General features: G+C 39.5%; 2 protein-coding genes across 2 annotated transcripts; one reads left to right on the forward strand and one right to left on the reverse strand.

The window, feature by feature from the left end:
* Nucleotides 1-419: 419 nt before the first annotated feature.
* On the forward strand, nt 420-2536 carry LOC120566177 (transcription factor jun-D-like). The gene has a single exon (XM_039812466.1). It carries the CDS (start codon nt 629-631, stop codon nt 1445-1447), a length of 819 nt encoding a protein of 272 aa, XP_039668400.1. The 5' UTR covers nt 420-628; the 3' UTR covers nt 1448-2536.
* Nucleotides 2537-4477: 1941 nt separating this feature from the next.
* On the reverse strand, nt 4478-26131 carry rab3ab (RAB3A, member RAS oncogene family, b). The gene is made up of 5 exons (XM_039812058.1): nt 26036-26131; nt 13836-14060; nt 10085-10203; nt 9150-9274; nt 4478-7931 (listed from the first exon to the last, which is right to left on the reverse strand). Exons 2-5 carry the CDS (start codon nt 14058-14060, stop codon nt 7741-7743), a joined length of 660 nt encoding a protein of 219 aa, XP_039667992.1. The 5' UTR covers nt 26036-26131; the 3' UTR covers nt 4478-7740.
* Between the last annotated feature and the right edge of the window lie 71 nt (nt 26132-26202).

Here is a 26202-nt window from a genome sequence, read left to right on the forward strand (position 1 = left end):
TTGCAGCTACAAAAGCAGAATAAAAGCTAAATTGGTAAGTGACCACATTCGTCAGATTGACCTGCTCTCGAGATAAACTTTATTCCCAGGAATTACCATAATAACAAGATACCATAGCCTAAATTATATGCAAACATAATGTTTTCAGAAAGACTGATCAAACGACCACTGTTCCAGCTTATTTAAGAAGCATAGACTGTAACCTATAAAACTATATAAGTGGACCTAATACAGTTGAAACGTCTGTATCCAGAATGCAGTGAAGAGTGTGAATTTCCTCGTGTCTCCTCCTCTCTGCTTGGTTCCTCCAATTATTGAAATAAAATACTGGAAAACGTACTTTTTGGCCAATGCGCGCGCGCCGATGTGACATAATGGAACGTGCCAGCCTAGAAAAGCTCGAGGCGGTGCGCGCGGGGGTGCAGTAGCCTACTCAGATCCTGCTCGAGAACATACGTCTGGCAACGGTTTCAGTAAAGTAGGCTATTAGTAGGCTATTAGACATATCAATTAAAGAGATATTTTACACTACTGCTGTTTATTTCTGTGAGGTTATGGGTAAGGCACCACTGTGAGGGAGTGTCGAGCAGTAACGTTAGGACTTGTCGTTTTATTATCCACGGAAATAATGATGAAGAAGGATATTATTAACTCGAGCCTGGCGGACGAGGCAGACCTCAAATCTCATCTCCGCGACGCCGAGAGCATCCTCAGCTCTCCGGACCTGGGGCTGCTCAAACTGGCATCCCCGGAGCTGGAGAGGCTTATCATCCAGTCCAACGGTATGGTTACTACGACACCGACAAGCCCCCAGTTCCTCTACCCGAAGACGATAACGGACGAGCAGGAGTTCGCTGAGGGCTTTGTGAAGGCGTTGGAGGACTTGCACAAGCAGAACCAGCTGAACGGAGCCGGGCAGACGAACAGCAGCCTGGATCTGGGCACTAACATCGCCCCGGTCGCCATCCAGCCGGATCTGCCGGTGTATACGAACTTGAACAGTTACGGTATCGGGCCAATGGAAACCACTGTCAACTACTCCACGGACACAGTCCCTTTCCCGCCTCCTCCTTCGCATCTTTTGGGGACAGCCCCGCCGGAGCTGTCTCGGGTCCAGCCGCCGAAGGAGGAGCCTCAGACGGTCCCCGACGTTCAGAGCTTCAGGGAGAGCCCGCCGCTGTCTCCCATCGACAACGACTCACAGGAGCACATGAAAGCCGAGAGGAAGAGGCTCAGGAACCGGATTGCAGCCTCCAAGTGTCGGATGCGCAAACTGGAGCGGATCTCGAGGCTGGAGGACAAGGTCAAATCGCTGAAAAGCCACAACACCGATCTGGCCTCAACGGCTAGCCTGCTAAGGGATCAAGTGGCCCAGCTGAAACAGAGAGTCCTCAACCATGTCAACAGCGGCTGCCAGCTTCTGCCACACGAAGTGCAGGTGCACTAGTCGGAAGGACAGACCTGCATTTGGGCTACTGACCAGCATATAAGCTTCATGGACTTTCTTAATGTTGGTTTTTCTGTATGTAGCGTAGCCCAGATGTGTGCTGTTCCCAGTGGAAATAATGCAGGCCATAGGCCTATAGGCCAAATGTAGGCCTATTAATAATTGGTTGATTGATTTGAGCATCGGCAAGATGTAAACAATAGGGTAGAACACAATTCGAGATAAAGTGTGATAATGAGACTCTTCAGTTGTAATCGGTCAACAAATTAGACATTTTAATTCGTAAAGTAATTTCCAGGATCCACATTCGCCTCCACCCAATGGAGAGCACAAATATAGTCCTATTAATCAAGGGATTTTAAATGTTTTTTTTTTTTTTTTTTGATTTATGCCGAAATGAAGAGCGTTTGCCTTTTAATATGGTCGATGTTTGAAATCCTGTTCTACCTCGTATATTTTACTGATGAACAAGGCTGTTTCTTTTAATGGACTTTGGCTTTGGGCTTTCCTGATGAGAGAAAGAGGCACTTATTGGTTCTATGTGCTCAACTTTAATGACAGAAAGCAAAAAATTGGTTTTTTTCCCTGTAAAAATGTTTATAGACTTGCAGTGTCTATATAAAGTTTCAAACATGGACCAAACAGATTTACAATATTTCTACAAACGTAGCCTAATATTAATATAATATTTATGACACAGATACCATTAATATATTAGGAAGTGGCTGTAAGAAAAAATGCACATACACCCACATTTAATATGTAAAAGATGACCTAGCCTAGACTATTTACCATTTATTTATGTAAGAAACAATTTGCATGATGTTTACATACTCGAATGTTGCCCACAGCTGGTTGTCAAAGGGTGCAATTCATCAGTGTTTATAATCTTTACTCTTTACAAACACATGTTTTATCTATTTTTTACTCTACTGTGTCCCTATTTCATTGTGTTCTTATTTTAATGTGAAGAGGCGTAACCTTTTTGTTGCACTGACTGTTGCTGCCAACTCAAGCCTACAGTTGTTTGGCTGTATGCTGCTTTGTTCTGAATTAAATGCTGCTCGGCAATAAACGCTGTTTCCTCCATTTTGACAAAATTCTCATATTTACATGCATGTTGTGAAAATCATAGGTCTAAGTCAGTGTGTGCAACAGTGAAGGAGCTGTTAGTGGAGGTCGGGTGCGACCCTTATGTGTTTCTCCAAAGAAGTTGGTCAAAATCAAGACATAGCCTACTATAATCATTCATTTTAAAACTATGTTCAGTTTCATACAGGTATTCAACTAACTGGGTTGACTGAAGAATCAGTTTTCTAGTCCAAAGAATAACATGGAAAATTATTTTTATTAAGTATATTAAATATAAAGACAGTAAGAAATTATGTTTGGGTTATTTGGCAGTGCCAACAGAAAATTAAAACTATAACTGAACTAAAAGTCAACACTATATCATTATAAATAATAGTGATTCTTTTTCCTGGATCACTTAATGTACATTATTTTGATAAGGAGTACATTTACAGCTGCTCCTCTAATGGAGACTGAATTAGTGAAGTCAGTGTTGTGTAATAGAATGGATTCTGGAAGTGTGTGTGTGGACATCTGCATCACATCATCACCATGGTGTCTTTCTCCCTCTGCTGGTTAATTGAGGAATTGGTTAAAATGACATTTTAGTGAATATGTTGGGATAGTTCTGACGTATTGAAGGATCTTGAAGAGGATAAGATTGATTTCACATGCCATTGAACAGATGTCAGCCCATAATAATGTGAATATGGATACTGTATGGCTGATTTATTTTGTGTATATGACTCCTCAGCAAGGCAGAATAAATCTGATTAGATGGGGTTCCTTACAACATTATGTTATCAAATTATGTTATTTATTATCCACATCTAGGAGTCCTTTAAATCAGGGTTAGACCAAAATACTAATTATATCAGCCTTTTCAGTAAACACTGTGTAGCCTTTTGATGTTAGCCAGTCAGTGTCGTCCACCTACAGTATGATAAGGAAGAGGCTCTTGTCTGACCACAGTTCAAGAAAATTAGAACTGCAAAACCTGCAAAATGTAATTTTCATAAAGCTATTTTCGATTATTGTAAGGTATGGTTTTTGTGAATTGAATAATACGTATTATAATATATATAGTGCATATCGTTTTTGACTTTGGCCGAAAGGCATATACAGTATAGCCCTAATGGGGGAATGGAGGCCTCCCTCACAGACAATAACTGTGTATAATTTAAAAAGCCATGTAACAGAGAGAAAAAAACATTTAATGTTTCAGCTGAGTTGAAATATAGAAACACAAATGTTGCTTTGGGCATGTTGACCTCGAAGGTAGGAAGGTCGCATGCCGTCAGTCACTCTGAGGCAGGAATAGATGGGATTTTGACAAAACACAGCTTAGCTAACAGCAAAAGCAGAAACTAATAGCACACTATTGTCTCCCTTTATGCCTGGCCCTGTCACTCGTGATATTATATCCTTTGCTGATATGATGTTTATTTGTTTGGAAAATCTAATGTAACAAAGGAGCTACTTTGGATCATAGTTTTCGCATGCATTCACCTGGTTAGTCTTCTTGACGATAGGATCACCGTGCACAAATATTTTGTACACTTACTGGCCGATTACATATCTGCCTGCATTTTCCCTTCATAAGCAACCACTCTGAAGAGCTTGTTGCTGTACAGTTTATTTCTACATCATCTGACAGCAAAAAGTGGAACATTGACATCTTGAGGCAGTTGGGACGATCAACATGACAATTTTACTGCTGGAAGACAGAGCTTTCATGACACCAAAAAATGTGATTAGTCAAAAGAATATCTGAATCTCAACCCTACTTTCTGGGGTTAAAACAATATTTATGACACAGCACAAGTTTTTTCAGTTAGTATGCATATCTGATATCAGTTCATTTTGTGATCTTAAGTTCATTAGAAGTAGCAGGTAAGAGTATCCATCTCACCAACAAAAGGTACAAAATATTGTAAATCTTCAAAAACAAGAATCAACTAATTGTTAGTAACTTTTTTATTGTTTTACCACAAAGTACAGATAAAAACATCCACAGCATATTCTCTCACCTTCATGGCCCAAACTGAGGAGGATGTGAAGAGGCAGTACAAGACCATTTAAAGTATGTTTCTTCGTGCTAGTAGAAGATCTAAAGTCGGCAACTTCTACCAAGCTTGATGGCATTTTTTTGTGTAGATACTGTAATGTGTATTGCTTATGTAACAGAGTAACACATTCATTCACAAGCAAGCCTAGTAATGAATGCAGATACAGTACAACATGGCTGTTTTTTTTGTTTGTTTTTTAGGTTTTTACTGTCTTTTTTTCTTTGTTGCAAGCATTAGTCGATACAACACAATCCACACATATGACTCAAAGAACCGTATTTACAGATCTGGTTTATATAGAGAGGAAGACGCATTAGAAAGGAGAACAGTTGAAAAGTTTGGATTTTACCGGAAAAGAAACAGTCACAACCAGTAAGAAGTTAAATGTATGCAGGATCAAAATTGTCTCCCAGGTTTGTCGTAATCATCACTCCCTTATAATAATCAATACTTTGGTGGGGCACTTTGACTGGGGCCTCATTTTCTCAAACTTTGAAAGTCAGTGGCACATCTGTGATTTCAGGTTGGTATGCTGACAGTTAATTAACACAACAATTACTCTCAAAATAAATGCTTTTCTGAATTATATTTGCTTCAATCACATAGTCAAAATCACTTTCTTTATGAAGTTGATGAAGTTGACCACCACAATGATTTGTGTAGTGCTTTGCCCTCTCAATCCATCCTTTTCATCTCTGTTTTTACTGGAAACAACAGCATTCAAAAGGTATGCATTGCCCACCAGCAAGCCTGGCATATGATTTCTAAATTACCAAAATTCCCTTCAGTACTCCAAGCAGCATTTGTTTTATTACAGTTTGTAATTTGGTCACACTGCTCATTATGGCATCCTACAGCAAAAACAGTGAGCTGCTTCTACAGCAATCTTTGGTGAAGTGAAAAGAGTGAATACCCGGCAAACCAGTTTTAACTGTGGAAACTGTATTAAAACAAGGGTACAAACATGTTCTGAGTGTTTGGTGTAGTAATGCACACCCTGTAATGGACATACTGTAAAAACAGCTGTTAGCAGAAATGTGGAGTGGTTGGAGCCAAGAAAACGTCAGAACAAAATATGTAATTCCTGCATTGATTCAAAACTAGTGGTAGAAACTCAGCAGCTACCTGGTCTGTGAACATATCAGCCTCCAGCTGTTTGATGCTTGTTAAACAGTGCTGTATGTACTTCTCCTGAAGACACAAAATAGACTGTAATACTGATTCAGAAGAAGATGCTTATGTCACAGTGTTGGCTGTATGTCACACATGTCATCCTATTCTCTCCTGATGTTTCCGTTCACTCCCTCTATGGGTCAAACTATTAGATAAAGGCAAAATACCATACAAATATCTAACAAAACAACACTGTTTGCATCCTCCAAACCCATTCCATCATATTTTAGAGAACGATGAAATGTTTGAATGATTATTGTTACAGGGAATTTGATAAAGTAGCTGTGACTATCCAAACAGCTATCAGGAAGATGAAAACTAAGTTTGCTGAATTTGAGTCTGAGTCATAAATGGTCTGCTGTAATAATCACATAATTCCATCCTCAATGCTTTGTATCCCCAGCAGGATTGTCTCTGCCTGATATAAAATACTGGAATATCAACGCGTAGCATTGTTAGCAAGCACAACTGCTCAACTGTGTTACACAAAATGCTATTGCAGATATTCTTACATCTTTATATTTTCTGTTAGTGACAGCAGGAACAATAACATGTTGAGGCTGTTGGGACAAAAAGCATCAATGTTATTGCTCATCAGGAGTAAAATAAAATAAAGTTTTGAGCCTTCTGAAAGCTCACATCTTTATTTTATTTATTACTTGATGTCAGCTGTACTGCAGTTGCTGTCTGGCTTAAAGGATTTATGATGCAGCAAAAAGTTTCTCCAGCAAGCGCCTTCTTCTTATATAAGAGACATTTTAAAATGCTTCCCTTTATTAGTAGCAGTGCTGGAAATGTGGTTTGGAGAATGACCAACATATTAGTAATTTTCTGATTGGTAATTCAGAATCAAAGGGTCATTCCACTGTATTTTTCTAAGCAGGAAGTTTGAATTTCTGACGTCCCTGGAAGGCAGCATGAGACAAAACCGACAGGGAAATGAAACGACTCACGGAGGAGCTGCCGAGGGTGCAAACAATTCCACACATCATCCAAACAAACCCAACAACATAGACCTCTTATATTTGATACTATCCTCATAGAACTTTATACCTTTTTAAATTCATTTCAAGAAATGCATACCTGTAGATATTATATATATATATATTGCACAACATTTATATGTACATTAAAAGAAATTAAATAATTAAATAAAACGTGTCTCTAAATTTTTTGCTATTTTTTACGTAGCTCTATCTTGTTCATATTTTCCTCACCCAGTGTTGAAAGAATAAATGGGGCTCCAGAATACAAAAACATAAAAAAGGCCAAATGAAAAGGCTCAGATGAATAATGAAAACAAAACACTTGTTTATACCTGCAATATCCATGTGTAGATACCAGGTGAGCCAACAAATGAAGCACAGATACCGGTACATGTATGTTTGATTCTGTGTGCATTCAGAATCATAAAAGAAATGAACACATCAGTATGGAGCAGATTTCAGCTGCATCATCATCAACTCCACCACGGCTTTCTCCGTCACCTCATCCAAGGCTGAAATCTTTTCAAGACATGAAACAATGTACCGTAAACATTGGAAGGATTTAAATGGCACTCTGAGGACGGATGCCGTCAAATCCTTCTTGTAAAACCACAATGAGGAACAGCAAGACTATGAAAGATGGGTCGGGAACCTTCAAGAACCTGGTTTGCAAAGAGTCTGAAACACTGTATTTTGATTAAACTTGCTTTGGTATCAGATAAACACCCGCACTGATAAAAAAAATCACCTTTTAGCTATTTTATGAGGAGCAACCATGCCTCTAGCACTGGCCTACTAGCATCTCAGAGCATATCAGACACTTTTTAACCTGGTTCTTGAGCCCCTCAGCCAATGATCCTTACTAGGTTACAGAAAGAAGCAGGAAAGTGAGTGAAAAGGGTGTTGGGAGTATTTGACCCGAGGTTCAAGGGTCCAGCTGAAGGAGGACAAGGAGGAAAGGGAGAGGAAAAAGGTTTAGGGGAAGTAGTCAGCTTTAACATGCACAGTCCTGGTGAGGAGGAGCAGGCTGCTCTGTCAGCTGGGGTCCCTGTTTGGCCCCTGTGACGGCGGGATCTCCGGCGTCCAGGCTCTCGGACATCTTTTCACAGATGACGTCGACCAGGCGCTCAAAGGTCTGCTTCACATTGATGTTGTCCTTGGCGCTGGCCTCGAAGAACTCAAAACCTGGAGAGGAAACAGGGTGTGAAAGACGGTCAGAGAGGTTTAATGGGGATGTATTCTAGCTTTGCCAGAATAAATTGACCGGAGTTTAAAACTCCAACACAAAGAAAGCGGAAGGTAACGGACATCCGGCCGAAAAGAGTTTCCAGCGGCAACAGAGTAATGCGGGAAGTGGAATGTCGTGGATATAGACTAATGTGGACGTGGTCATCTGTGCATCTGCATAGTTTAACACATACTAGGGATGGTACGGTTCATGAAAAAACACCCGAACCGCTCGGTTCGCTAGTCTCGGTTCGGAGCATGTGTGTACCGCACGGTTCGTCAGTACACTGTTAAGCTGCACTAACCTCTTACTGCCGTAGTGCCCACTTTATACACTTATGTTAAAACACTAACTGGAAATGACGAGCGGGATGGGCGTGACAAACGCAACCCATGGCAGCTGATTGGACGATAGCGTCACATGGGTCTGGCTGGTCCCTAATTTCAAAACAGACTGTCATGGCGGCTCGTTCAGAGTACGATCTCATATTGTACTAAAATAGTTCACCGAAACGTGTTTCTGAAAACATTTTAAGCGAGAAATAGGCCATGCAGTTGCTGAATCTGTCTTCATTTCAGATCGACAAAGGTCAGTTTAAAAGATTTTCGTCAGCTTTTGAGAGACACCGAGCCGACCGCTCCTCAAGTGGAGTGGGGTGCCGCTGCAGGTCACGTCACGTGCAGAAATGTCAGGTGGGAGAGAGGCTGCCCAGAGCTGTAGGATGCGCCAGCGTCGTTTATAGTCTGGTGTGTGGGAACATTTTGGATTTCAAATGATGATGAAATAAAACAATATATAGAACTGCCACTGTGTGCATGTTTTATGCAACATGCATTCAATATGCTAATTTTAGCTATATATATCATATGCTGAAGTATATTCTGGAGTGTTGAAGATTAAAAGAAAAAATAACAAGAACCGTACAGAACCGAAAACTGTGACCCTAAAACCGTGATACGAACCGAACCGTGGGTTTTGTGAACCGTACCACCCCTAACAAATACCATACCAACCTTCTGCCTGTCCATCTATTCACTTCAGGTCAGTGTACATACAGTAACAAAGAGTCGTACAAAGTGTGTATTTGTGTGTGTGTGTGTGTGTGTGTGTGTGTGTGTGTGTGTGTGTGTGTGTGTGTGTGTGTGTGCGTGCGTGCGTGTACACCATGAACTCACCGAGGTGATCAGACAGCTGTCGGCCTCTATCTCCGCCCACCACTCGCTCGTCCTCCATGTCACACTTGTTCCCTACCAGCAGCACCTGGGCGTTGTCCCACGAGTACGTTTTAATCTGAGTCGACCTGGAAGCCAACACACCCAGCAGTCAGAGAGGAAACTCTGAAAGACTGTGATCACACTGCAGGCTGAATGTAGCCTGAAGTCTTAATTATTCCTCTCACACGTTTTCTAAATCAGTGTATCCAGTAAAAAAGCTTTAAACCAAGTGATTGAGCACAGTTACGAAATCCCATCCTGATAAATGAAACCTAGATGTGACTATTATTTCACATCTAAAATCAGAATTGGACAGCAAGATAATTTGACCTCACTGCCTGACTATTTTGTCACAATTACCAGATATGGTCTCAAAAAAAGAGTTTTTGTTAAAATATTGCACAAAGAACCCCATCTGTAACACCTTCATCCTCTCCTCCTGCGTGTTCCTGCTCAGCCATAGCACCAGATCTCATTGGTGAAAATGCAGTTTCACTTTCCTCTTAAACTTGAAGTAGATGGAGATGGATGTAGATGGAAAGGAAGAGCTGTGTCCAGTATGATGAAAACAATGAGATAGCAGTGAAAATAAACGCTAGATGTTGACCTAGTGTAGTAGAGTATATGTCTAAATGTAATCAAGGTTCAACTTTATAAACTCTGGACTTTTTCTATAAGGACAAATGAAATAACACACAGAGCCAAAACCCAGGCAGGAGACAAAACTAATACATACAGAAACTTGAACCGAATGCTGTGTGCATCCATCATCAGTAACTTTACAGTAGGCTACATCTATTTCCAGACTGGTTATCTACCACTTGATCCATCCTCCACACAGCGCTCCCTCTCACAGGTAAAGCTCCATGGTGTCAGTTTACACTCTCATCACGTACCAGTCCTGGACGGCGTTAAAGGACTCCTCGTTAGTGATGTCATACATGAGGATGAAGCCCATGGCTCCTCGGTAGTAGGCAGTGGTGATGGTGCGGTAACGCTCCTGACCCGCTGTATCCTGGATAAAAACAACAAAAACAGCTGCAGTTAGTTGACTATTTCTTAAAATGTCACAGAATCTATTTCACAGTGACTTCTGACAGATTCGGTTGAGGATAAACCTTTATGTCTTCAAACTGTCTATTTGGTACCTTTTCCTTATTTCTCACATGACAGAGATTTTGGCACAAGGCCTGCAAACACTCTGCCAACACTAACAATATTACAACTTATTCTATTAGTCAAAACCTCAGGTTTTGTTTCTAAATTTAAAGACAACAAAAAGACAAAACGAGCACCAAGAAAAAACTAAAAACTTACAAAAATCATATTCCTCACTGAGGGTATAACCACAGCCACAACAGGTGACACCATTTACTCATTGTTTAACTTAATGAATTTGGCTGGTAAAATGATAAATCATGTAGAATTTGCAGGGTGCAGAAATTCAAGTCAAATTCAGGAGTTGTCTAATCCTTTTTCATACTACGCGATCTTGTTTTTAAAGACACAATCCTTGATTGGTTTACGGCTCACTACTCCTTAGTAGGTAGAGTCATGTACACCGATCTTGTATCCTGCATTAAAGATGTATCATCCTGACACAAAAACAAAACAAAAGAATCCCATGACAACAGGAAATGACAAACAAAATAGCGTGATGTTAAAGTGTTTTTATCAGAGCAGGTATTTTGCAGATTCGAGAGTGGATTCAGTTACTTATTTTAGAATGATTCAAATGTTTAAGACCTGCAGATGCCCCCACACGAACGACTTGGGTTCTCTGATGTGGTTTCACAATTACTTGAGCCTAAAGAAAGCCTAAACATTTAACATGTCAGACTGACACATTGTTTCCATGTGCACCAGTACAGCCAGCGTATTAAAAGGCCTTTTGTGGTTTTTATAATCTTCATCATCTCCTCCTATTGTCTTTATTTTTGCTTGCGAGCTTTGCCAAACAGAGATCCTGTCTCCTCTTCCCTTGCTCTCTCTCTTTCTCTCTCTGCTTGGCCACAACCCAGGTGAGATTAAATGTCAGTCCTAATTCCTAATGAATGCTCAGGGAATTAAAGCCTGGTGTGTTTCTGATACCCAACCGAGCAGCTTCTGGTCCAACGGCATCACTCTGCTGTCAGTGTGGAGATAAACAGAGCAAAAAAAGAAACCAATCACTGGCTCTACTGGAAGGAGGCAGCTATTATATTATTTACACACTGCTTACAACTACATTATAGTGTGTTATAAATGATTAATTGAATTAATTTACAATTACTATCATAGGCACATCACACCACATATACAGCGAATACCTAGGTTCTACGTACTGTTATCAAAAATATCTCTCTAGGGAATTAGATTAGTTACGTTGAAGCATCTAAACAATGCACACATACAGTAACATGGACTGCAGCGTGCAGTCTCCGACAAACCATCCAGTCCTTAGAAGTGTGCACACAAGAACACACAAAAATAACATACTGTACACAGATACACTTTTTAGCTTTTCTTTTCTTGTACTCATTGATGTGTAATCACACACAATCATTCTCAAGGCACAAGATTTGTATATATGTATTGTTAGAGAGCTGCAGCTCTGACATTTCCATACTGTTGGTTATTATGTTCCGCAGTTTATGTGCTGCTCATCCACTCTATGTGCTGCCGGCTGCTCAGGATGAGAGCATCAAGCTCTATACCTAAAATGTCAGTGTAGGTAGCACTGAGTGGTGTTACATAATGAACACGTTGGAGTACTCTGAGTTCACCACGAGCCCTGATACAAAGATAAAGCTGTGAAAATTTTAGATGAGCGAACATTAAGTCAATAATGACTAATCGGGCTGAGACTTTGGATAAGGATCACCTGCCGTGATGTTGTGTGATCTTAACTCTTCAGATAAACCCAAATTCAATGTTTTCCCTGTTGTCCCTGCCTCCTGGACTCGTGGGTAAATTAATTTTATTTAATAGAACACGAGTCAAAACAAAGATACATTGCAGACTACAAGGAAAACATGGTAAATCGGCCACTACGTGGACCCACGTTGTCTAAAACAAGACAACCTAAGTATACAGTGTATCTATATATACTGTAGGTAGACATCTGAGCTCATGACTCAAACCGTTTAAATATTTACTTGAATTGATTCTCAGCTGAGATAATTGCTGAGAGATGTGGGGGTAATATGTGTGTGTGTGTGTGTGTGTGTGTGTGTGTGTGTGTGTGTGTGTGTGTGTGTGTGTGTGTGTGTGTGTGTGTAGGAAAGGGAGGGGATATCTACTAGGGTGAGATGTGTGTTGTAGTGGGGGAGGGGAGAGCAGCACCCAGTCATCTATTTCTCGTGCTCTGATTGGCCGATTCTGTCTCCCTTACCAGAGGCAAGACCTGGCAAAGGCTGACAACAGAGACAGCTCTACACACATAACACACACACACACACACACACACACACACACACACAAACACACACACACACACACACACACACTGCTCTGCTCACCATCACAGCTCTGTCATAAATTATGTTATGATGTACACCAGTTCCTCAGAGAACCTGTCTTTACGCCGCTCTTTGATTGCGTTTACTGCTTAACCCTTAAGAGACAACACATTTCTGATGCAAAAAACACTGCCCTGTTTTTTCCTGAAGGCACATCAATGTTACAAACTGTGTCATTACTTCTATTGTATTCTATTGTATTCTAGTCCTCCAAGGGTCAGCTGGATGAGCAGGCTGCAGAGTACGGGCGGCGTACAGATTTGTGTGTTTACTGCGATCTGAGGATAGTTTGCATGATAAAAACTGCACTACAGGGCAGTGTTTCACAGATCCTGCTGCTCTGTTGAACATGTTATGAAATATCTTATGAAATGTTATTTGCTGTATTATTAGACATCATTAAAAAACGTAACATTTAGGTTAGGAGAAAAAAGGAACATCACAATAGATCTTTCTCACAATAGATGAGCTCACCTTCCAATCCTGCTTTTTTGAAACAACCTTCAGATGTGGAATCAGTCTCGAATCAGACTAATTTGTACAACACGTCGTCCGACTACCAAATGCAAATGTTTTTATAGCTGCTCTATAATGCCATACAATCCTTCCTGGAAGTCATTCATAGTGTTGCACTTGGTTGTTCACATGAAAAGAGACAGTTGTGTAAATGTGTGAGGTAGAGGGAGTTTCAGACATTCAACCATCCAACATGCACTTCAGTTGAAGCATACTGATGCCTGAGGACTAAATAAGTCACTTTGTGTCTGTATAGGCTCTGACTGTGCAGCTATAACACTGCAGAAAACAACTTCAGCAAATCTATTCTCAAACTGATTCATATTAGAAATGCAGACAAATGCACCTGGAACATGTTGGAAGCACAGGAAAAATGTTGGAAACGTGGCTCAATGGTCATATGTAAAAATGCAGCTAGTCATGGGACACTGTTGACCAGCTGCAGGTGATGGTTTGATAAGCGGGTTTGGTAAGTGAAGAAAGTTTGGCCAACAAGCTTGTGACAGTGAAAAAAAACAATTAATGGCACTCACTCATTCACCTTCAATTCACCGGATACATACAAGAAATTATGGATCTTAGTTTGATTTACTTCCCTCCAGGAAACTCAACACATGTCCAGATATCTTACCCAGATCTGTAATTTGATCCTCTTGTCATTCCTGTAGATGGTCTTCACCTTGAAGTCGATGCCCACTGTACTGACAAAGGCTGGTGTGAAGGAGTCGTCGGCGTAGCGGAACAAAAAGGAGGTTTTGCCCACACTGCTGTTGCCAATGATGAGGATCTTGAACATATAGTCAAAGTTTTGGTCCGAAGACTCCTTCTGCCCATATGTCGCTGTTGCTGAGGCCATCTGTGGACAGAGACAAAGGTGACACACAAAACTTTAATCAAATGGCCGCCGTGACCTCTAATTGTAGCTGCACAGGGACTCATGCCACTTATGGGCCTCACAATGCAGGTTTTTTCTTTTAACCCAACATAGTTCGAAGCTAATTTCCATCCAGTTAAAAAAAAAAAGTATTATTCCTTCCTAGGTAGAGGTCCCAGGTATAACAGACTAAAAAATTAACATGAACAGGATGTTGCATCCAAGATGAATTACACAGATCTTACTGCTGAGTTTGCTGCCAAGAAAGCAAAAAAAGGGACTTTCATGTAATTCATCCCATTTAGTGGGTTGAATTTAGTGCAGTCAAAGTTGTGTATAATGCCGTTCAATGTGTTTAATCCTGTTTAAGGTGAGCATAACAATGTTTTAGCTGTGCGTAATGTGCACCTTGCCAACAAAAATACAAAAAACATTTGCTTATACATGATTATTGTAATGTTTAATCTCCATGTAAATCACTTATATAAAACACAAATGAAATGCATTTCTACAAAATTGTGCTACATAATTTAACTTAACTACTACTACGTTAACTAACCAGAATGGCTACAGTATGTGCATTTAAGTGATGATCAAGGCCTCCCATGACAAGTCTGCATGCACAGTGTCATTTTCCTCCCAAAAAATTTAGTTGATTAGCCTTGATTAATCAACAAGTTTGATCATTAATTAATCGTTTTGTAATTATTTTTCAAGCAAAAATTACAAAAGATTTCAGCTTTCAGCAGATTTGCTGCTTCATTTAGATTGGAGTTAGATTAGACTTTATTGTCCACCTTAGAAGAAATTTGTCTTGGGCTTCTCCAAAACATCTGCTCTTCTCTGTGCCATAAATGATAGTAAACTGAATATACTGTATCTGGGTTCTGGACTGTTGGTCGAATACATATTGAATACAGGGTGCTGTGGGAAATTGTGGGAAACGAAGATTTTCCATAAAATGATATAGACAAAATGATTAATCTATTAGTTGAGAAAATGATAGGCAAGATGATAGGAGACGCTTGCTGAATTAGATGCAGATATGTGATGGATAGTTTGACTTGCTTGGTGATGGAAAATGGACCCACAAACTGGGGCCAGACATATGCAGCAGAGTGCTCCTTCATCCAGGCACATCTGCACTTTCTGATGTAGGCATGGACAGATCTCTAGGGCTTTAATACAATTAAACCCAAGAAACCCTTAAAAGAACAGCAGAGGGGATTTTTCATATAGAGAAAAATGTCATACATTTAATGAGTGTTTAGACAAAAGACGAGATTCTGTCAGCATCTCTGAGACTCTGCGTAACAGATGATGGTGATTAACTACTCAGGCTTAGACATTGCACATTTGCTTCATGGTAATTAATCAAAGCAACACACTGCGATGTCAGGGAAAAACAGAAAAGTTTTCTCAATTTGGCAAAAAGGTTGGAGGCAAATGGCTCAATCAGTCACAATCAGCTGGGGATGTGTGAGGAATAATTCAGTGCACAAGTCAGTTTGGAGTTTGATATGATATACTGGTGACTGGAGGTGCAGCTCTTGGTGTTCCCTGCACACCAACAGCTGCACCTCCATTCACCAGTCCATCAAGCAGAAGTTCGCGGACAATACCACCCTCAGTGTATTCATCACTGGTGGGAGACGGGGCAGGACACATCAATTACCGTCACAAGAGGATTATTTTCACGTCTGACAAACGTTAATGACTCCCTCGTGGCAGGAGTTTCATTTACAGCTGAAGTTACAGTCTAGGAAAGAAGTAGCTTGACATCTACACCAACAGTGACACCATAAGAAGTGATTATATGACAGTGGTAACTTTAGATTTTGTAGCCTACACACTCACAATCTACGATAACAGGTATTTAGGTCAGCTGGAGAGCTAGGCTAGCCAAGACGTGTATCTGCTGTTCAATGCAGTTGTCATACAACAGCTACATACAATTTCCTAGGAACTACTTTCTGTGTCTCAGTGGACTCAAATACTTAATGTTTGAGATTTTAAAGTTCCTAAAATCTCTACAACAGCTGCAGTGAGTATGACCACACACAAAAAAGAGAATAACACTCAGATTGACAAAATGGACCTTTAACTGTCTAGATGTGATGCAGACACATTAGCGTCTCAAACCTTGAACTGGCTCAAGGCGTAAAACATGCTTCTATAAGAGAGAGAAAAAAACAGCAAGTGAGAAAAGTTCCTGACTTCTTTCTCACTTCCACACAGCTGGCCAATCACATTTCAGAAAGTAACAGTAATGGTCGGACACGGTCGACTGAGACTACCGGTATTCAACCATCTGACAAGAAGCATAGCTTATTTGGCATGAACATATGCTAGAAATGGTGATAGGTGTAAATCGAGCCCTGGGTATCCTGCTCTGCCTTTGAGAAAATGAAAGCTCAGATGGGCCGATCTGGAACAAAAAGGATTCTGGAAACCTTTTTGACTCTTGAGAGCACATTGACTTGAGCCCACAGGCCTCAGAGTCGCTGCAACCTGCTCTATATTTAGACTGTTATCTCCACTCAGCTACAGTGGAACACGAGAACTCTCAGGGAATAAAGCAGAAACAAAACAACTGCACCCTCCTCAGAGCGCCGGCCTATCGGTTTACAAGAAGGAACACAGAGATACTCGTTAAATAATGAAAAAGCACCGACCCTTCCTCAACACATTGACGTTGATTATGAAAGAGGCAGAGAACATCTGAAAGTGCAGCATCACGGTTGTCGATTTGTATTTGGTTGATGATAAGTTGTGCTCCGCCTGTGACGTCAATAACTCGTCACAAATCTGCAGCCTTGAGCTCCTGCGTATACTTCAAAACACTGCTGGATTTACAATAAATATAACAAGTTTTAATCCAGAAAACAAAAGACGACATTTGAAATAAGTACTTGTCAAATTGAGCATGGGCCCAAAATCATATCATAAAAATTAATAATCAAGTTAAATAATATTAGGACTTTAAATATTTTGCTTAGTTTTAACATATCATTTACAGTATATTAAACCCAAAACTTACAGAATTTCTGAATACGTTTGCTCATTCGAAACCTACACAGTTCTTGGGACAGTTTGAACTAAAGGGAAGTTGCCAGATGTGTTTGTGCTTGAATATAATAAATAAATGTCGTAATTCATCAGTAAAAAAAAAAAAAAACAGCTAAGCTTTTCTGTCTGCAAACTAATCAATATATTTTTTTATATACAACAACCCATAGACTGCCAAGTTACTGGAGGAGAGTGGCTGTGAGAAGAGAAATGAAAAGAATTTTTTTATTCTAAAGTTGCATACTGTACTGTATGTGTACCTCAGTGTCATTAGAAAAAAACCTGGTGTGATGCATGCCATATACTGTAGAATTAAGTCCAAAATTGCTTGAGATGATGTGCAGATGATGTGTTTCAACATAACTAATTTAATTTTAACTAATAACTAATAACTAATTTTTTTCAGCACGTTGCATTTGTATTTTTAGGTAACCTCTATTTATATTCATGTTAATCTGTCTCTATCTCAGAAATGTACAGCAAGCCGCAGTTCCTACACTGTTCATCACAGGTGGATGTAAACAAGTTCAAATTAGCTTGACTCAGCATTTTAATCACGCTGAACTTCATTGGCAACCCATCAAGTCTAGTTAGATGACTGAAAATGTGCTCTGCAGTGACGTGATCTGCAGTGTGACCCACTGAGGGCGAGTCGGTAATCCACACCAACAACAGGAAATGAGAACAAACACAGAGGTTGAAGGAGACGTACAGTATATTGATAACCGCAGATCCTCACTGCATCAACTGACCTGCAGGAGATACTGCTACCCCACAATTCACTGATCCAACAGTGCTCAAAGGACGACACACCTACAAACTAATATCACATCACCATGCATTGTGCGTGAGTTTTTTATTCTTTTAGCAGGAAAAGATATATTTTTAAGACATATGATTTAATGCTCATATACAGCTATTTATTTGTGTAACTTGTCTGAACATTAAAAAGGAAAAAACAGAGAGAAGAACTAGAGTTGATTTCTATAATTTCCTAAATGAGTCATGTGCATGTATTTAGAATTGTGTCTATGTGATGTAAATGCATGTGTGTGCATTTGCTATATAGTATTTCTGAAAATGTTTTTACTTTGATTTGTATATACTGTAGAGGATTGTTAGATCCAGATAAAAAATGGGACTTTTTTTTAATATATGCCCTGGTTGGCTTGTTATAGAGGCTTACCCTAAAGTATTAGACCCAGAATGTGTTAATACCATAAATTTCCATTCACTTAAGAGATGATTTACCTTATTTATCAAAGACCTGATGGAAATATTAAATTGCAGAAACTCCAGTTTAGTTGACAGAAATACAAATGGTGACATACTAAAAGGAAAAGAACAACATAAAGTGTCTTGGTGTGGTGTCGTCCCACAACGAGCTGCCAGAACAAATTCAAGTCTGTGAACACCATTAAAATACTCCATCATTTTGTTGGTGGTGGAGCCGACTGCTGCCTAACACGATGCTCCCATAGGTGTTCAATAGGGCTGAGATCTGGTGCTGGTTGAACTAACTAAAGTTCAAACTTAGCCTAGCTATAAGTCTCTCTATATATAATTTATATATAAAGTATTGTTGCTGTAACTTGTAAAAAGTTAAAGAGTTAAACTGTAACTGTTGAGTAGCTAATTAAACAAAACAAATGTTAGCCTGCTAATATATGATGCATTAATGGGATATTATTAGTTTAGTTACTATCCAAGTGAATTCCCTGAAAATCAGCAAAAGAAAATACAAATGAATGTTTTTCCATCTACTAAAGATACGCATATGTAAGGAGTTGAGTGCATTGAGATAAACAGCTGAGGTTCTAATTTTCCAAGTGGGTGCCATTGAACCACTGCAGAAGAAGAGGGGGCAATGATGTAGAAAAAATGCGACAGTCAAACCTTGAGAGAAGAAAATGTGGAAAACGTGATGGAAATATGGCATTTATGTTTGTTTCATGCGTTCATTTAAAGGTCCCATGGCATGAAAATTTCACTTTATGAGGTTTTTTAACATTAATATGCGTTCCCCCCACCTGCCTATGGTCCCCCAGTGGCTAGAAATGGCGATAGGTGTAAGCCGAGCCCTGGGTATCCTGCTCTGCCTTTGAGAAAATGAAAGCTCAAATGGGCCGATCTGGAATCTGCTCCTTATGAGGTCATAAGGAGCAAGGTTACCTCCCCTTTCTCTGCTTTGCCCACCCAGAGAATTTGGCCCAACCATGAGAGAGAGACATCATGGCTTTCAAACGAGCAAAGTGGCAGTTGGTCCAGGCCACACCCCCACCCTTCACCTTGCCCCCCTCTCCTTCTCAATAGCTACAGACACAGAATGGCACATACTAAGGAAAGCTCATTGTGGGACTGGCTCTAGTGGCTGTAATTCTTCACCAAGGCTGAATTTCAGGAAAGAGACTTCAGATACAGTATTAGGGGACCACTAAGGTCTATATAAAATCATTCAAAGAGCACCATGTCATGGGACCTTTAAGGAAGGCGTGAGCTGCCGTGACATCATTTTCAATGCAACACTAATAACCTAAAAACTAATACAATGTATGGCGTAGTTTTGCGGGCAAAATGCTACATAATAATTATGTCAAGTGGGAAGATTGTACATACACGCAAACATTTCACACAAAAAACACAATATACCAAAAATTAGAGAATGTTAACGTTAACTAAAATATCTAAGACATCTATTTGTCACAGTGAACCAAAACAAATCTAAAAATGTTTCTTTGGCTCCTACCAAAGCAAACCTACTGGACGAGAGATCACACTTGATCACAGTCAGGGTTTGGTGTTAGATTTCGTCTTTGGCCTGCCTTATTAAAAATGTATCTGCTCCTGTTACTGTTGCACCAAATTGTCTACTCAGCTCAGCAGAAATTTCAGCCCATTTGCTTTTTATTGAGTTTCTTTAAGCTGAGTCAGCAGTGTTGCAGGTATAGCACATTAGGAAATAAGTAATTTAGAAATAGACATTCAAGCCAAGGTCTTAGTCTACTCTTCTTCTAAACTTCTTGATTATCTTTGCTTGCTGTTTCCCAAGAAATTTCCACATCTGCACTTCAAACCGTTCTCTTTTCTTCCCTCATGTTTCTCTACAAAATATATTTCTCTCTGAATATTATTTACCACTTCAGGAATATTTGCTGCATCTGTCAAGGTGCTACAGCGTGATCTAACCCTTGCCTCTTTCCTAATGTTTTCTTAAAATGTAGGGTATCTAAAATGTGGATTTACGAGTTTGCTCTGGACCAAAGTGTTGGTTTAAATACCTTGAAGTTAAAAATGTGATCTTGTCAAACACTACCACAGACTTTTCTTGGCTGCTGAGTGTCTGTATGTGACGGTGTGGTGAGATTACTGCAGCCTTTCCTCTGCGTCTCAGAGATTAGCTGTGGAGAAGAGAGTTTGCTTAACCTTCACTAAACACTAATTTGATACAGAATCTTACAGACTGCAGGCCTATGTGCTTAATCTCAAAGTAATTAAATTCTCATTATGCAAATGCATTTCAGCCTGCTGCTTTCATTTGGCCTCGATAGTAAACCGCCTTTGAACAAAGTTATCAGTCAGGTGTGCTGAACTGAGAGAGCTGCCGTAACATGGGTTCGTTACGATTTATGATTTAAATAAATTACGACAGTGCTAACCCCTGCACCACTGTGCTGCCGTTTTTATACAATATAAAGCATTAAAGATTGTAAAAACTATTTACATACAAAGATCTGAAATTATAAAAAAAACTAAACAGTATGCAGTAAACTTGCAGCTACACATAAATCCATCTCCAGTGAAGCAGCTGGACGTTTTCTGCTTTGCTCAAGAGCACATTGTCAGTAGTTACACCTTAGTGCCATCCTCTCTCACCAAGTGTTGAGTGTTTTTCTTTAAAGGACAAATCCGGCGCAAAATGAACCTAGGGGTTAATAACACGTGTACCGAGTCGACCGTTCTCTGGGATTTGTTTTCATGCTAATCGAATGTGACCAGTTTTAGCACAAACCGCTAATTAGCTTATAACGCTAGTCGTTGGGGCACGGGTAAAGTAAAAAGAAATCGCTATTTCTATATCACTAACAAGGCTCAAAATAGTACCACACTTCCACGGTAGCATAATGAGGGTCCTTACATGTAAACCGAAGCATTGAGAACTTTGGAAGTTTACAGACAGTTTATTAAAAAGATAGTTTATAAAGACAGTACCGTTCACGTATACATGCGGGCGCCATCTTGGGAAAACAGTCAAGACCAGTCGAACGACGAACGCCGTGTTAGTGGTATAGAAATAGCGATTTCTTTTTACTTTACCCGTGCCCCGACGACTAGCGTTATAAGCTAATTAGCGGTTTGCACTAAAACTGGTCACATTCGATTAGCACGAAAACAAATCCCAGACAACGGTCGACTCGGTACACGTGTTATTAACCCCTAGGTTCATTTTACGCCGGATTTGTCCTTTAATCCTAATTCAATCATGACTAAGAGTTGTGAGTTTCTTTGCTGGACAATGACATCATCAAGCTCTCCTCTAAACCTGTCACCTAAAGGAGATTGACGTCCTCCAGGAGCTGGATTGATCCACAGCTAAGTGCTGCTGAGGCCAGCTAGTCAGGCTCATTTAATCAGTAGCGGCTGGCTTCCTGCAGACTGATCCCAGATCACCCAAACACCTTCCTGCTAAAAGACAGTTACTGAGGATCCTGCTGAGACGACTGACGGAGGCGTTTTCAGCTCCACTCAGAGAGCAAAGTCATACTGGAGTTTCTCTTTTAACACATTTTTCTGAAGTGGGGATAATCTCTTTTCTTTAAGAGCATTTACTCAAGTACTGCACTTAAGTACATCAACAAACAGAAAAGTTAATGGTTCTTTCCACCATTCAAACCCATAAAACTGACACTATAGGAGCATTCGAATGCATCATGTCAAAAAATGGTCTGACTGAAACTTGCAAGGTAAAAAAATTCTCACACGTGGAAATAACATCTGCATTCAACGAACTGAAAATGATGAATCTCCAAATGAAACACTTGTCTATCCTTGCACTGCTAGTCATGAAGCATCCCTCTTGTTCTAATGGCTGCAGTCTTTAACAGTTATACTAAAAGCTACCTTGAAAATGCATCATCAATACTTCCTAATAAAGAAAACCCACCGTATTTGAAAAAAGAGGGTGGACATTAGTTAGTGTTCCTATTTCACAGATCAAAGGTCAACCAGATGGGACTTTTTACAAATGAGGTGAGATCTAGGTATTTGAAACAGTAAGTGAATGCATCACATTCGGCCCTTTATTAGAACAAATAGGCAGGTGGTGGAAAGTAATAACGCACATTTACTAAATTAAGTAATATTGAGTATTTCCATTTTATGCTACTGGTTAAAAGTAGTTAAAGTTAGCTCCACTTTGACCAGCTACAACATTAAAGTACCACTTACATATTAATACATCAAAATAATAATCCAATAATATGATATAACACTGACAGGGGCCATACAGCAAGAGTGCTTTTGTTACTTTAAGTACATTTTGTTGCCAATACTTTTTACTAAAATTTTGAATAAAGGAATTTACTTTATTTTTTTTATATTGTTATTTACGACTTTTACTTTGCTACTTTTACGTAAAAAAAAAAAAAGATTAAAATGCTTCTCCCACGGCTGCAAACTCTTGTCTAAATTCACCGTTAGGAAGAAAAACTTCAATTGTGAACAGACTGAGAGGATAAAAAAGGTTTTCACAAATCTAAAATGTTCTAACAAACATTAAAATTATGTTTTCACAACCAGGACCATGAACTATAGGAACTGAAATCTGAACTAAATTAGAGAAACCAGCGGGACTATGATGAATCATATATCTACCACTAGATTGAAACTCAAAATATCTTTCCACATATGTCAGGGATGTTATGGTAAAACTCTTTTAAGATGTGCGTATCTTTCCTCACTGTCGCCTGTGCTGTTCTTCATCTAAATAAATGACAAGCATTCAGTGGTATTGATGCTAAAAGAAAACACTGTTTTCTCATAAGGGAGAAAAAGTGGGACACTAGAACTGGACAGCTGAAACACCAACTGGTCAAAATAATTGACAGTATAATAAATCTGATGTCTTGTCAAGGTTTCAAGGTTTAACATACCAACAGTTCACCTGACTTATCATTTATCGCCACATCCCTATATTTCACACATCATATTGGTGTGTGAAACAATAACTTATGATGTACTAAAACAGAGAAGATGCAGGGGTTTTATGCAGCTGCTGTCCTGCTCCTGGTTGCCTGGGACGGCATTTTCCCCCTTTTCCTCCAATCACGTGCCTCCTTTTCTAGGAAGCTGGGGGATGCAGATGAGAGGAGGGGAAGCTAAAAATAGCATCTCTTTCTCTTCTTTCTTTTTTTTCTCTCCACAGCAAACAGAAAGCAGAGATGGGGGGAGCAGCCAGCATGCGTGAGATGTTTTGGTGCTAGAGTCTGCAGGTGAACCAAGGACGTTTTGAATTAAAACCATGTATCTCTTTGTAACTGGTTTATACTTACTTCTTAAATATTAGCTTTTTATTTGAATCGTCTTCCCTATTTTTACACCTATCTGTTTTTTTCAATTTTAAAAAACATAATAATCAAAAATGTTAAGCTTGTTGTTGAAGTTGAAACCTTCTTCCTGCACTTTGTCAATGTATTAAGGCTTTGTTTAGTTAATATCCACTTATTAATATAATAAAGTATGCTTTTATATAGCTTTTTAAGGACAATTTGAATTAAAAATACAGTTTTGGACTGCAAACTGGTGATTTTTCCCTTCAGGAATACCATGTTTGCCTTTCAGAGATTTTTTTTGTTTTTCTTATGATTGTGTAAAAGCCTCTGAAGCGACTTTAGACCATCATCAGACAATTATTTCATGTATGAAATGTCTTAATTTAGAAACAACTCTAAGCTTTGAGTCTGTTTTTCTGCCGCTGTGGTCAGATGAGACTCATAATTCTGACTGATATTTATCTGAAATGTAATAAAAAATATCGACCAACATATCCTTGGTTCCTGGGTTGGAAATGTAGGAGTGTTTGTCACATCAGGCAACATGGATGTGTGTGTTTTCCCAGGAGAAACAGCAGATGAGTCACTCTTGCCTTCAATTCTTGCTGCCGGTAACTTAACTGTCAGCAGAGGAAGTAGGGATTTTTTTTTTTTTTTTTTTAACCTTTATTTATTCAGGGAAGGTTCACTGAGAGGCAGCCTCTCTTTTGCAGGAACGCCCTGATCACATTCACACAGTTACACATTCACACCTGGAAGCTGCCCAGTACAACCACAGTCTGATCTGCTGGCCACTGAGCAGCTCCATTGGAGCAGTTGGGGTTAAGGGCCTTGCTCAAGGGCACCTCAGTGGTAGTAATGAGGTAGGGACAAGCGCTGTTCTTTCACTTTCCGAATACAGATTTTATGACCCTACGACCTCTCGGTCACAAGCTCGCGTCTCTAACCTTTAGGCCACCACTGCCACACCAGATATGACATGCAGACTGTTGGTCTCATATTTAGACTCTTCAAACACATGAAACTTTGTAATCACTGCAGGCAAAATTTAAAAAAAAATCACTGCCAGAAGAGTTCCAATCTTATAGTTTATACATAGCTTTTTAAATTTTCCCATTATAGCCTAATGATTCATTTCACACAGCCAAACTGCTGACTGAGGCTGAATCAACAATGACACTATTATACGGTTTTCGATACTGTAATTAAAAAGGTAGATGAAAGCCAATACATTCTCTGTCTGTCTCTGACATACACACACACACACACACACACACACACAACACACACACACACACACACAGACACACACACGTTCTCTCCTTGTTCTTCTATATTAGTGGCAACGTTAATAAATGTAGCATTCATTAGGGTAAAACTATAAAAAACAAATGTGGTGTAATATAGTCATATAACAAGCAATAAAAACTACATTGGGCCTAATGCATTAAATGTCTGCACTCGTAGCCTACACATTTTTTGTGGCATTCATCAATACTCATACTATGACTATTCTTAGGTAAGATCAACATTCAGACATTGGAGCATTTATATATTATATATTATTTTTAAATGATGTAGGCCTATTCATCTGTTTTTATTCTTACATATTTCATTCCTTCTGTACTGAAATGTGCTGTTGCAGTATGGGAGGCACACACATTCATGCCAATTCATTTGAAGGCACTGATCGAGATCCGATTGGTTTAGGAATAAATGTTTCACCCTATCACAGGAACACAACAGTCCTGCATATGGCTCAACGTTTCATGTATTAAATTCCAATAATATTTCTACCATCATCCTCATATTCGCACCAATAGTCTATGGTACTCAGTGGCGACCTTAGGTTATTTCATGATAATATTCGTTAAAATGATAAATTGTGTAGGCGTGTCAAAACTGATCTATGATTACTCTCGCCTCGTTTGAATGGATTTGAAGTGTTGTGAATTGTAATCTATTGTTGTTGGTCAGACACATTTAGACCCATTTTCCTGATTTAAACCGTCATACGGAGTGAAACGCCTTTTTCTGCAGGACAGGCCCCGAGTCAAACCAGAGATCCACTAAACCAGTAGCAGCCTTCACATCCATCCCCACAGATTACACGAATAAATATGCATTTCATGCATCTACGACGGTTTTATGGCTTTCACAATGAAAACAGCTGTTCTAAGCAAGCATCTTACAGCCTATGTCAAATGTTCCTAAATTTGACATAGGCTACCTATTATTTATTTAATATTCAAACAGAAGCGCTCATTAACAATATACAGTGCTACGTTTAAATATAACATGTATGTCCATGCAATAGAGTAATAAAGACAGAAATCCCACCTTTATAGATTTCTATCCGGCTGCTATCCACCGCACCAGCACCCGCAGAAACACCACCACTGTCAAGTTAGAAAGGCTGTGCAATACTGCATCCGGCTACGATTTTCCGGAATAAAAGCCGTTAAAAAGGAGCTGTGCCTATTTTAAATAGCTCAAAATATTTGCAA

This window comes from Perca fluviatilis, chromosome 9 (assembly GCF_010015445.1).
Source record: "Perca fluviatilis chromosome 9, GENO_Pfluv_1.0, whole genome shotgun sequence".
Lineage (NCBI taxonomy): Eukaryota > Metazoa > Chordata > Actinopteri > Perciformes > Percidae > Perca > Perca fluviatilis.

Excerpts from the sequence above, each read along its gene's own strand:
- LOC120566177 (XM_039812466.1), top strand. The coding sequence starts at position 629 with ATGATGAAGAAGGATATTATTAACTCGAGCCTGGCGGACGAGGCAGAC.
- rab3ab (XM_039812058.1), bottom strand. The coding sequence starts at position 14,060 with ATGGCCTCAGCAACAGCGACATATGGGCAGAAGGAGTCTTCGGACCAA. Across the intron at positions 10,204-13,835 it reads GGATCAAATTACAGATCTGG|GATACAGCGGGTCAGGAGCG; the intron begins GTAAGATATCTG and ends GTTTTTATCCAG. Across the intron at positions 9,275-10,084 it reads TTTAACGCCGTCCAGGACTG|GTCGACTCAGATTAAAACGT; the intron begins GTACGTGATGAG and ends GTTGGCTTCCAG.